At 39.9% G+C, this 12,166-nt stretch overlaps 1 protein-coding gene across 7 annotated transcripts in view; it reads left to right on the top strand.

Annotated features, from left to right (window-relative positions):
- LOC101173250 (MAP7 domain-containing protein 1) overlaps positions 1 to 12,166 on the top strand; it is a 39,592-nt gene that overhangs the window by 19,752 nt on the left and 7,674 nt on the right. For 3 of the 7 annotated variants that reach the window (XM_011485651.3, XM_011485650.3, XM_023964008.1), the window contains exons 4-13: positions 951 to 971; positions 4,291 to 4,454; positions 4,750 to 4,861; positions 6,884 to 6,988; positions 7,859 to 7,981; positions 8,087 to 8,229; positions 8,425 to 8,555; positions 9,186 to 9,421; positions 9,996 to 10,278; positions 10,727 to 10,907. In XM_011485651.3, coding sequence (XP_011483953.1) covers positions 951 to 971; positions 4,291 to 4,454; positions 4,750 to 4,861; positions 6,884 to 6,988; positions 7,859 to 7,981; positions 8,087 to 8,229; positions 8,425 to 8,555; positions 9,186 to 9,421; positions 9,996 to 10,278; positions 10,727 to 10,907 — 1,499 coding nt within the window. The remainder of the gene's footprint in view (positions 1 to 950; positions 972 to 4,290; positions 4,455 to 4,749; positions 4,862 to 6,883; positions 6,989 to 7,858; positions 7,982 to 8,086; positions 8,230 to 8,424; positions 8,556 to 9,185; positions 9,422 to 9,995; positions 10,279 to 10,726; positions 10,908 to 12,166) is intronic. The other 4 variants (XM_011485653.3, XM_011485652.3, XM_011485654.3 and 1 more) reach the window with 3 other exon arrangements.

Raw genomic sequence — 12,166 nt, 5'->3', positions numbered from 1 at the left:
GGGGTGGAAGCGATTCCAGATTCTTTTTATTTCCTCTCTATTGTGTTGAGTTTAAGTTGTAAATGGCATAGGAATGTTTCTGTTTATTAGGAAGATAAAACATTTATGAACAAACAACAAGTAGGCAAAAACCAAGCTACTGTGGTACAAGTAATGCTTTCTGCATGGATCAACAAACCCAACCTTCTTAAAATTTTCTTGGACTGTTTAATCACTGCTTTAGTGCATGTAAATGAATGGGGGCACAGTTTAAATGGATACAGTGGTCTCTCATTTATTCTGGGAGGTATGTTCTGAAAAATAACCCACAATATCTGCAAAGGAGTCAACTATATTTATTACAATTCTTACAGATATTTTTTATGTACTTTGTAAGGAAGATATGAACATTTTCACGCATTTTTCTCTTTTTTTATTTCTAAAAATACAAACCTGCATAGAGTAATAAGACTACCATTATAAACAAAAACCTAAGAGCTACTAGTGATTAAAGATTTATGTAGATTTGCCAAGTTGAACCCATTCTGTACAGGAGACACGGCTTGGAGGACATTGATTGACAATGGTCTACTGCCAATCAAGCTGTATAACACAAATGCACAGTTAAAAACCAAACAGGCATGCTGAATTGCATTAAAAAAATCTACGAAAGGTGAATCGCGAAATAACGAGGGACCTCTGTACCGTTCTAACTCACTTCTGATACAAGAAAACAATTAATGCCTGTTTTCCATGAAAAAACTACTGATTCGTGGAAATCACCCCCCACACCCCCCAACTAATATTGATGCAGTCTGAACCGCACAGCCTCTACTTTTGTTTTGTTCAGTTTCTGTTGCATCACAGAACTCACAGCGAGCACATGATCGCCCAGCTCCATGCTTGTTTGCACTTCTTTGCATGATTGACAGCTGCCTCTGTCTTTGTCCTACTTTGTTTTTCCTCTGCAGAAGAGCTCACCAAGTTGCAAGGTAAGCCACTCACCTGTGTTTATGTGGTGGTGGTTATTCATCACAGATCAGTAGCATGAACTAGAGCTGGGTCAACACCAAGAACTTCATGAAATTTTACAGTTTTCCTTTAAATCGTAGCAGGGATTGCACAACCTGTAATACATGCCACGTGTAAACTCATGTCAGGCTATTAATTAATCAGATTAGTTGTCTAGTAAAAAGCTGAACTTACTTAACAGAGTTTTGGTGATGATGCCCAGCCCTAAAGCTGTTCCATTCATTCTAATCCTCATGGTGTTTCCTGTCTTTCATGAAAAATTCCCTTTAGCTTCGTTAATTTTGTCCAATTTTCTGTTCTCTTTCTGTAACAGCAAACCAATCATGTAGCCACAGAGATGTCATGTAATCTTTTGCTTTAATGGTCATGCTGTCGATTTCAGTTGTTGATGGTTCCTCTGTCCTAAAGTTGAACTTTGTTCATCTTCCTGGTCTTACTTCAGAAACCACAGAGCTACGTGGTTTTGTTGTTTTTGAGATGCCGTGTTTGAACCACACACCACAAAACTCCTAATTACCACCTTCTGGAGAAATTAAAAAGCTCTTTGAGACACTTGCTGACAGACATAACTTTGATATAAAATGATAGGAAAATGGTTGCTAAAGGGAAATAAATGTTTTGTTTTCTCAGAGATGAGATGAGCAGACTTGGAATTATCTTGAAATTGTTAATAATAGACAGACAGGGTGTATAATTTTTGTTCTTTGTAGTATTTGCACTAATGCCTTTTGCATTGTTGCCTAATCCAAGCGAGTACCCCAATGCTGGGAGATGTGTTTGACACAGTTGACAGTGAGGATCAGAGTAATTGGGCGATCACCGGGGCATGCCAGATGGCACGGGTCTTATCTAATACACAGACTGGGATGAAAGAAGACCTCCAATCAAAGCCTGTGTTTACGCTATCCGCTTAAGAAGAGATCTGGGTCTTACTGGACAAACACTGGAATTTCCAGCAACAAAGATACTTCCAGACGTTTTTTCTTTTTATAAAGCAGTTTTTTTTAGCTGTGTCACAATCACAGAAACATTTTCAACTTATTGTCCTAGTTGTAAAAGAAAAGAAAAGAAATTAAAAGGGTAAAAAGGTTATTTATTAAACACCCACTCCGATGAAAATGGTGTTTTTAACACATTATTGTGGCCTTTTTTCTGATGATGGATGATGGATATATTAAGAAAATTAAGATTAAAATAGCATATCTGAGTTTTTTTTCTTCAAATCATTATGAATCAAGAGCAGACAAAAAAAATACCAGAAAAAGATTGTATTTGCTGCGTAGAAAATATTCTGGGCAAGCCACAAGGGCCCTGTTCCACTCCATTCTGATGACATCTCCCCTCATAGACGACTAGATCCATGGATCCGTGGAGATCCACGTCTTCGTTAGCAGGAGATCATGCAAATGGAGAGCTCTCAGCAACAGATAGGGGAAGGGAGGGGGTTGCTCTGTGCCACCGGTCCTGCCCACAACTCAGATTTAAATTTCTAATGAACTACTTCTGCTCGGAACAAACTATGTTAAACGATTCCGTTTTTTTTTTTTACATTTTGGCTTAAAAAATGGCTTAATCTGAATAAAAAGGCCACCAGGCACGCTTTTATAATAGATCAAACAAAGGTGGGAGTGGGTTGTTCATGAACTCCAGTCGGTGTGTGACATGTCAGCACACAGAGAGACAAGGAATGCATTTTAAATAATAATTATTCAACTATAAACTATAAAACCACAGTTCCTCTTCAATCTGCAAAGACGTGCTATAAGAACTTTTCATAATGTTGTGATCGTACCAACATATTATTTTTTTCCTCCAAATTACTACATTTTTTTGATTTGTATACAGTAAATCTCCTCTATAAAGCGAGTAAGAAGGTTTTACCTCATAATATTCAGAAACCATTCACACAAGGGGAAGGAGATTATTCTCCGAGGGCACACTGTGTTTTTAAACAACCAGCAGTTAGAACAATTAGAAAAAGTATGTATGTGTCAGTGTGCAGAATTCAACTGTGGCATCGCCTCAGGAAAAAATGCAACCAATGCCCAGATATTAAACAATTTACTTCCAAACTTAAAGAGAAACTGCTCCTAAAATAGAAAATGGATGGACAAAATGATTAAATATCCAATTATTACTGTGAAATGTTGATTGTGGAATAATATGGAGTTCAGTGTAATGGAGCCTTTTAATATTTTTATGTTTTTTTTAATTATTTTTTATTTTATTTCTTATTGGTTTGTATTGTTCTGGGTGTTTTGATTTACACATAACACAGAAAGTTACAACTTTTCCAAAACACATACACACACATCTAAATATGTATATGTTTCCACAAAGACTTGAGCCAATTTCCAGCTCATTACTTTTGTGAATCAGCAGCTGTCTTTTTGAAAAACCGCCTCCACATGCAGCTGCTGAGCGATTCAGGGTCAGATGCTCAGTGTGCAAATGCCACACACTTTTCCAAGCCTGAACTGTACGGGAAGAATGGAAACAGCTTGTGAAAATAAATTGGGATTTCAACTTTCCCAGGGTGAGGAGCGTGTAGCTGTGTGTATTTGCTCACCCCATTGCAGTATTTGTTGGCAGTTTACCTAGGCCATTCCTACTACTGTCCTAATGCATTTAAAAAGAGTTTTTACTGAATTTCTTGAAGTTTCATCCTTTTCAAAGCTGCACATGATTGCTGTAGCTCCTTTATGCTGCTGCCACTAAGTCATGGTCTGCTAAGCAGTTGGTTTTACGCTGCAAAAGACCATGAAAGGATGGTGTTAAAACTGGAGGTTTTGTTCCACATTTAGGTGAAAACCAAACTGTATGCCTCCCAATAAACTTCAACCCCAATAGATACCAGCATTACTGCACTCATCCATCACAGTAATCTGTGGCCTACAGCCAGCTGCCCTGGAGGCATCAGTTTGAACAGTCTCTGATTCTTCATGGTGGTTTTAGCTTTTAGTGAAAAGTGAGTTTTGCACACTGGCAACCGGAAAAAAATCTTCTGCCTCCTCATTGAAACCACAGAGAAATGAACTCAATATCAAAATGTGGCATTATTGAAACTAGATGCAACTGATTTCACACCAAAGTCTGACTTAGTGATATCTATGTAATTACTGAAAAAGTAATTACCGGTACATACATTTTTCAACACTAAATTTTCTTAGTGTTTTGTATTTGGGCTTAATGTCACACAAATCAAAACACCTGGAGGAGCAGCCCTGCCGGTTAAAGTCAGGTCAGACTCTATTAACCATGTTCTCTGTCTGATCTTAGCTGCCAAAAAGAATCAGTGGCTGGAGAAGGAGGAGAAGGCACGGCAGCTGAGGGAGCAGCAGCTCGAGGAACGTCGCAGGAAGCTGGAAGAGCAGCGGATCAAAGCGGAAAAACGACGAGTGGCTTTGGAAGAGAGACAGAAGCAGAAACTGGAGAAGAATAAAGTATGTTTGGATGGGGTCTGCATTTCCCCAGTCATGTATTTAACATGTGACGCGTCATCACCTTTTTAGCTGCAGGTGGAATGCTGCTAGTTATTCTAAACATGAAAGGTCAAAGCCCTCCTTCATTGGAATGGTGGAAGAACTGGGTCAGCTTGAGATGGGGGGGGTTGGATTTAGGGTTTTACTCGGGTGCCCGTAAGCCTGACGTGAAGCTCGACTTCAAGCTGTTCGACTGAAGCTCATCCACAGACATTAGAAATACTCAACCCTTCCTCTTTTCATGCATCCTTCCAAGGAGCGCTACGAGGCAGCCATCCACAGGTCAACCAAGAAGACGTGGGCAGAGATCCGCCAACAGAGGTGCTCATGGGCCGGCACACTCACCCAGACATCAAACCGGAAAGAAAGTAAGTGCTCAGGTTCTAAAGGAAAAACATTCCACTGCCTCCAGTTGCATTGTAGGTCTTTTGCTGGAGGAAAAAGCATTTTTTTCCAGTTTGATATCCTATCACATCATGAAGTTAGTCTCTAAAAGTACAATGTAGTGGTTTACTGTCAAACCAAAAATGCAAAGCTGACTTAAAGTTCTTCATTTCTTGACATAAAAGTACAATAAATAACGTTTTCAACCAAAAGATGAAATATCTCGCTGAGCTGAAAGAAGCACTGGTTTAAAATGTTTGCTTAAAAGTTGCATTTTTTATTGCATCTCTATTACCAGGAGCTTTCTAAAATCTGTCTGGTTAAATGTTGAATTCTGCTTATGATGCTGGCAAACACATAGTCAGGCAGTCTGCATGGCAGCTGCCCTGTATAATTGAATCAAATGGGTCTTTACAGGACCAGCTTAATGTTTCCTCCACTGTTTGCACACGCTTAAAAACCAGTTTAGTCACGAGCAGCCAGTATGGATCACATCAAGTGAGAATGTAGTGCTGTGGTCCAGCATTTTTATGTTTGTTTAAATGAATAAACGTCCACACAACCCATCAGACAATATGATTAACAGAAGCATAATGGTCGTATTTATGGTTTTGCAGATGCTGTTGCATCTCACTCTGAGTCAAGGCTCTAAAAATGAAGAGTCCTGAGCTCCATCTTCATCTGTTATCACCTCTGCCATATGTCGGGGGAATTATCAACACTCAGATCGATCTTTTTTTTTTTTTTTTTTAACTTGTCCTGTCCAACAGCTGGGCAGACAGCTGAGAGCTGAGGGCCTCTTGTGTTGGACATATTTTACTTTAACAAGAGGGGTTATTAATCTTCAGACAAACCAAAGGTATGTCTGGATAAACTCCTTTTGTAATTGAGGCCAAACTTTATTAATTTCAATCATGTCTGAAAATCTTTGGTGTTGGACCGGACGGAAAAGGAAAGAGGGGAAGAAGAGAGAGGGACGTTAGAAAGAGGGGGGGTAGGGGGTGATAATAGGAGTGGAAGGGGGATAAGACCATGAAGCAGCATAAAGCAACAAGTTTACTGGTTGTTAATCATTATGGTAAGGTTCAAATGTAGAAAAAAAAAAAAAAAAAAAAGGGGCTCAGATCGATCTTACCGTCAGCAGTCTGCTGAAAGTAAACAAGTTTAAACCCACTTCAGTGGAATTGTTGAGAAATCAGAATTTCTTTTTAGGGAATTCTCCGTGGCGTCCAGAGGAGCCTTTAGCTCATCTATTAACCTTTGCTTATTATATGTAGAATGCTTTAATGCTGTTCTACGCTTTTTTTGGATTCTTAATAATGTTTCATGATGAGCAATTATTTTGTTTGTGTAATAAAGGAGAGGAAATTGATTTTGCGCTCTTTGCAAAATCTGCTTTATACAACGGTTCTTCTACTGCAGTCTTGCTATTTTGGATCCTTTTTTTAAAGATTGTTAGCAGCACATCGTATTCTGCAGCCTGATTGGTTGTTGACCTTGTCAATCAATATCCTCCGTGCCAGTTCACCATGCATTCATCGCACCAAATTTACATAAATTGCTGATCACAAGCGAATGTTTATTTGTATTCTATAATACTGAACTTTATTTAAGTTTGCACTTTGAGAGTTTAAAAGATAAAAGTGTAAAAATCTTCATGGTTGCTTGAGAAAAGTGTATAAAGTGTGTATTGAGGGGGTTTACAGCCTTGAAATATCTGTGATCCTGGGTTATATTTTAGAACATAACCTCTGTGACAAGCGAGGGACTTCTGTATTTTCTGTTCCCAGCTTCTCCTAATATTCATTTCGAGACTTTTGAAGCGACTGGATGTCTAATATAAGCAGATCCAACGCTTGTGTATTTCAGAGAGGCACACAAGCGTTAGGTTTCCTAAAGACCCATTCAGCTGTTTAATATTTCATAATGCCGCAGAAGTTTCCCCTTCTTGCTCAGAGTCATGTGACCTATATGAACATCTGTGTGGCGCTTTCTTGGCTTCTTAGGCAGATGCTCACTTTCAACGGTCAACCTTCCCAAACACGTGGACTCTGTTATAAACAAGAGACTCTCCAAGTCCTCCGCCACACTCTGGAACTCCCCCACCAGAAGTAAGAAAACACCTGGAATGAACCCCCAGAATGCTCCTGTCTAAGTGTGTCCATCCTTCAGCCCCGCCCACCGCTCTGCGCCCGCTCACCGTCGTCCCTTCCTCAGTTCCGTCCACTCTTGTCTTATTTAAGTCCCTCCCACTGATTGGTTGTCGATCCATTTCCATCTCTCAAAATCAGCAGTTTTTATTTCTTTTTTTTTATGCTCCTCAGAGTTTGATTTTGGGTGTTACAATGTCTGCATGCGTGTACTGTATGTAGTGTGGGATTGCTCCAGGTACCTTTGGATTATTCTTTGCTTGGGTCATTGTGCCGTATTCATTCCATTCCTGGTGTTGTTTCTTCGTTATCCGTTTGTTCTTATTATCCACTATGGGAAGATGATCTGTTTTATTGACTTGATTATGCAAAAGACTGGAAATACTCCTGAGTGTTTTATGACAAGATTATCCTCTTCTTAAGGGTTAAAATTTAACTGGTTATGATGTTCCCTCAAAAAAAGAGTTATTTTGAGAAGTAAGTTAGAATTTAGGTGGAACACTAACTGTGTGCTGAATAAAAAAACGGTCTTGTAAGTACGGTATGTGCTCTTGTCTATATCAAAGTTAGCTTTCTCAATGTTGAGCGCTGTCCAGCATTCCAGTGGAAACATTTGCTGCCCATTTTCTCCTTGGTGAATATTTGTTCTCTGTTCTTAAGGTTTGTAAGGGTTTCACAAACTTCTCTCATTTTTTTTTCTTTTTTCTCCAATTTTTCTCAAACTGTGGCTTTCCGGATAGTGAACCCACTTCTGGTTTTTGGTGAATGCTTAGTTGCATATATGAAATGACTATATAAAGGAGAAACAACATTGTTTTCTTCAACGTGCAGATCGCAGCCTTGCTCTGAGCCCATGGGAGAGCAGTATTGTGGACCGGTTGATGACGCCAACGCTGTCTTTTCTGGCTCGTAGTCGCAGTGCTGCCAGTGTCCTAACCTCCGGAAGAGATGGACGTAAGTCATAAGTAAAAAAAAATATATATATATATTTGAAGCCTTTCTGATTGAAATGTATTCTACTGTAAAACACTTTTTCTGTGTTGGCTTTTTACTCTACAGACTCCATGTTATGCCCTCGATCAGCCTCAGCCAGCCCCCTCACAGTGTCACACCAGCCCCACCACCGCTGCTCTGACCGCTGGAGGGTGACTTCCAGCACGCCAGACATCGCCCTGCGCCAACACAGACGGAGCTCCACACCTGTATGTCCGACATATTTAACATCAATGCTGTAGAAATGGATTCAAACTTAATTCTCTACTAGAATTGATCAGAAACACGAACACCTTAAAAGAAATTCATGGCACAAGACGACCGCTCAGTTTCTACTGTTTTATCAGTTAAGTGCTGCCCCAAATGCTCTGGTTTTGACTTTGTTTTACCTCTGCTTCTTACAGATGGATAAAAACAAAAAAGAGAAAAAGGACAAAGAACGGGAGAATGAGAAGGAAAAAAATGCCATCACCAAAGAGAAGGTTTTAAACAAAAGACAGAGTTTGCCCAGTATGAGACACAGACCGGACCCAAGGTGAGACTTCACCCTCATTTTGCTCTTTACATATGTCACATCTTACTATGTCTTTTTTTACTTTTAGCGTATTTTTAAAACCAAAATATGAGTTGCTACATTACTAGCATCTCAATTATGACTTACTTCTGAGTTTTTTGAATATGCATAAAAAAAAATCATCAGTCCAAAAACGGATCCCTGCTGCACGGTTTAAAAAAGTTAAAAAAATATTCATCTTTTTATTTATTGGTAATACTCACTGCAGAGCACCAAAACACAGACACCTTTGTTCCAAGATGTTCATTTTCTTTGGAAGGTAAAAAGGAAACAAGCATAAGGAAGTGGGTCAAATAAAAGCTCTTCAGCAGATGTCGGATCAACGGATGTCCTCTAAAAACGTTGGAGACCCCTGCTTTAAAGCTTTTAAGTGCTTTTTGCTAAAGTTAGCTTTGTTTACCATCATTTTTATAATGATAGTAATAGTAATTACTTTGTTACTAAAGCTCTAGGATTCACTAAATGGCAGGCAGCAAAATAGGTTTTTGATTCTTGCTTCTTTTGCATCGGCAGACTTTCTGTCAACCATCTGAGAGCTAAAGACGATGATGAAGATGACTATATATTACAATAACTCTTCATGTCCTTTAGTCCCAGTCCTTTAGCAAGACGGCCTGCATCCCCAGCCACACCCAAGGGCCGAACCGCCTCCCCCAGCCCTGCTGCCTCATCCAAGCCTTCCTCCGCACGCCAGAGCCCATCAACTCCTAAGGCTCGCCCCAAAAGAGCCAGGACGCCTGCCAGGATAGACCACCGGACCTCGTCTCCGGCGCCCATCGACCGCTTAAAGGAACCTCGTAGGCCTTCCACTCCAGAGGAGAGAAAGAGTAAGGAGGAGTAGACGGAATCAGAAGAAATCAGCACGCACCTTCAGGATAAACATAGGGGCATTAATAGTTACCTTTTTAAATCAACTTGAACTCTTTGTAGCTTTAATAACACAAAAAACCTCATTAAAAGATCTTTAGAGTAATGCCCATCTTGTAAAAAATTTACTTGGTTGAACTTTAAAGTAGATGTTCAGAATTCATTAGTACAATGATTAATGGGTGCACTTTAGGGAACTTTATTTTAACTTTTAAACAGGTGAATTATTGCAGATTTCTCATTTTTTCTGTAACTTTAATCTTTTCCTTTTCCCGTACTGTCTCCAAAACAGTGTAATACCTGAAGGCATAATTAGCAATCTAATAAAAGCCCACTGTGAGGTCCACTCACAGCTCCATGCTCTGTGTCTGCTCAGCTTCAAGACTGAGAGGCTTGACTAATTAGTTTTAATGACTTAATTACTGAGATCTCAGGCTGATGTTATGGCTGCTTACAGCCGCCTCTGCAGTTTAATGACAAGTGACCATTGTTTTAATATCATTCTGATATGATTTTTTTTCTGCCTTGTCTTAGGTTCCCCTGTGGTTCCCACTCTTGTAGTGTCGCCTTCTGCCTCCACAGCTCAGGAGGCAACGAAGCCAGTTATGAACGAGAGCGGCCCTTCCCAGCCTGAGCCAGCCCACCCTCTCCCCGCTGTGCGAGCTGTGTCACCTGCTCCTTCTCCCACAGCCAAGCCCATGGCTGGCACCAACGATCCAGAGGAGGCGGGCCGGATCCTGGCAGAGAAGCGGCGCCAGGCCCGAGAGCAGAGGGAGAGGGAGGAGCAAGAGCGCCGCGAACAGGAGGAAAAGGAGAGGTCAGCTTTACGAAGGGCCACAAAACACAAGATCAGAGGCCTAAGCTTTTTTGTGTGTATTTAAAAACATAGACACACTATTTTCCCCCCTGCATGTTTTAACATAATATAATAAGTTAAAAGTCATCTTAATATAGTTAAGGTAACTATTCTATAGCCTAATTTTAAAATATGCCCTATGGATGCTTCCTATTTGCAAATAAATTCTATCATTTTTGATAAATGAAACATATTCATATTTGCTCCCATTGAATACACTTTATTTAAATATGGAGCATAAACAGCTAAAGCTACACTGGGGTAGAAAAAACAAAAATACACAATTTATAGAAAATATTCATTGATGTTCCATTCAAGTTATCAAGTTACATATTCACACCTTGAATACTTACATGATCTTTTTATCGTAACTCATGCGTTTTCTTAATTATCTGCTCATCCTTTTTAGAGTCCTGAAAGAGGAGCGCATTGCACGGGAGGCCAAGGAGAGGCAGCAAAGGGAAGAGGAGGCCCGGGCCATGGCTGAGGAGCAGCGAAAGAGGGATGAAGAGAAGCGACTGCAGGACGAAAAGGAGGCGCAGGAGAGAGCCAGAGCTGAACAGGAGGAGAACCTACGCCTCCAGAAACAAGTATGCAGGCAATCTTTGGACTAGGGGTTATGCTAAACCACCTCATGAGTGAAAATGAGTGTCAGCAAAGGTCTGAAGTTTCTAAATGCTAAAGGTTTGGAGCTTATACTGATTTATGCAGCACTTTGAAAGCTGCCCTGCTGAGGTTTTGCTGTGTTTTTTTTTTGGCCATGCTTTGAAATCTGTTATGATGAGTAACCATGACACCAGAGACGTAGTTTAGTCATAGCAGCAGCTTCACAGTAGTAGGTTTATGGGCTGTCATCTGGACTTGATTTTTAAATTTGAAGACGTTTCACCTCTTATCCAAGAGGCTTTGTCAATTTTGAATTAGCTGGTCGAAGAGCTGGTATATATGCGCTCATGGGGGAGGAGTCAGAGCTGAAACTGGATGGTATTGTCAACTTAGCCTACATGGTTTCGGGTCGTTAGGAGTCCTTTGTCCTCAGCTAGGGGTTGGGGAGCCAGTGACTCCCCCCAACCTTTAAACTATGATGGAATCAACCTGGATGAATGAGAGTCTTCATAGACACATAGCAGCAGCTGTTAAAGTGCCCCTTAATTTAAGACCTTTTGAACTTTTATCGTGTGATTCTCAGTTTAAAACCCAACCGCATGCTACACCATTGAATGGAATGGTGTGGAAAGGGATCCGTTGCATCCCTACGTTTGTATATGTTTACGCTGCCGGTTTTTAACACATGTTGGGCTACATTCCATAAGAATGTATTATTTATTGTTTTATTACATTACACAAGTCTTAGAATAAGCCAACTGAAAAGCTTTTCTTCATTGTCACTTGCTTATTTGGAAATTCTAAAAAGCTTGTTTTTATTCTTTAGTTTTTTGTTGTTGTTTTGTACTACACAAATCATATCTTGAACTGAATCAAAAAATCATGGACAAAGGGAATTGTGGCATCCTTAGCTTAAGGTAGAGAACAAAACTAAAACCCGCAGAGAATAACTTCTTTCTTTTACCATGTTGAGGAAAATGTGAACTCTAGTAGATAAAATAGATGAGCTTATGGTGCTGATTAGGAACCTACTTTTTATCCACCACATCCTGTTTGTTAACAGATTCTTATCATATTTTATTTTCCTACACAACATTTGTGGTGGTATTATTTAATAGGTTATCAAACCACTTCCTTTAACTGCTCAGACTGTGCTTTAATATGGAATGAAAATTAGGAAATTATAGTTGAATGGGAGGAAATTACCATCACATTTCAATCCTTAATTTGTTGTGTGTTCTGA

This window comes from Oryzias latipes, chromosome 16, assembly GCF_002234675.1.
Source record: "Oryzias latipes chromosome 16, ASM223467v1".
NCBI classification, from domain to species: Eukaryota; Metazoa; Chordata; class Actinopteri; order Beloniformes; family Adrianichthyidae; genus Oryzias; species Oryzias latipes.
This window is presented reverse-complemented; position numbering and strand designations above follow the sequence as displayed.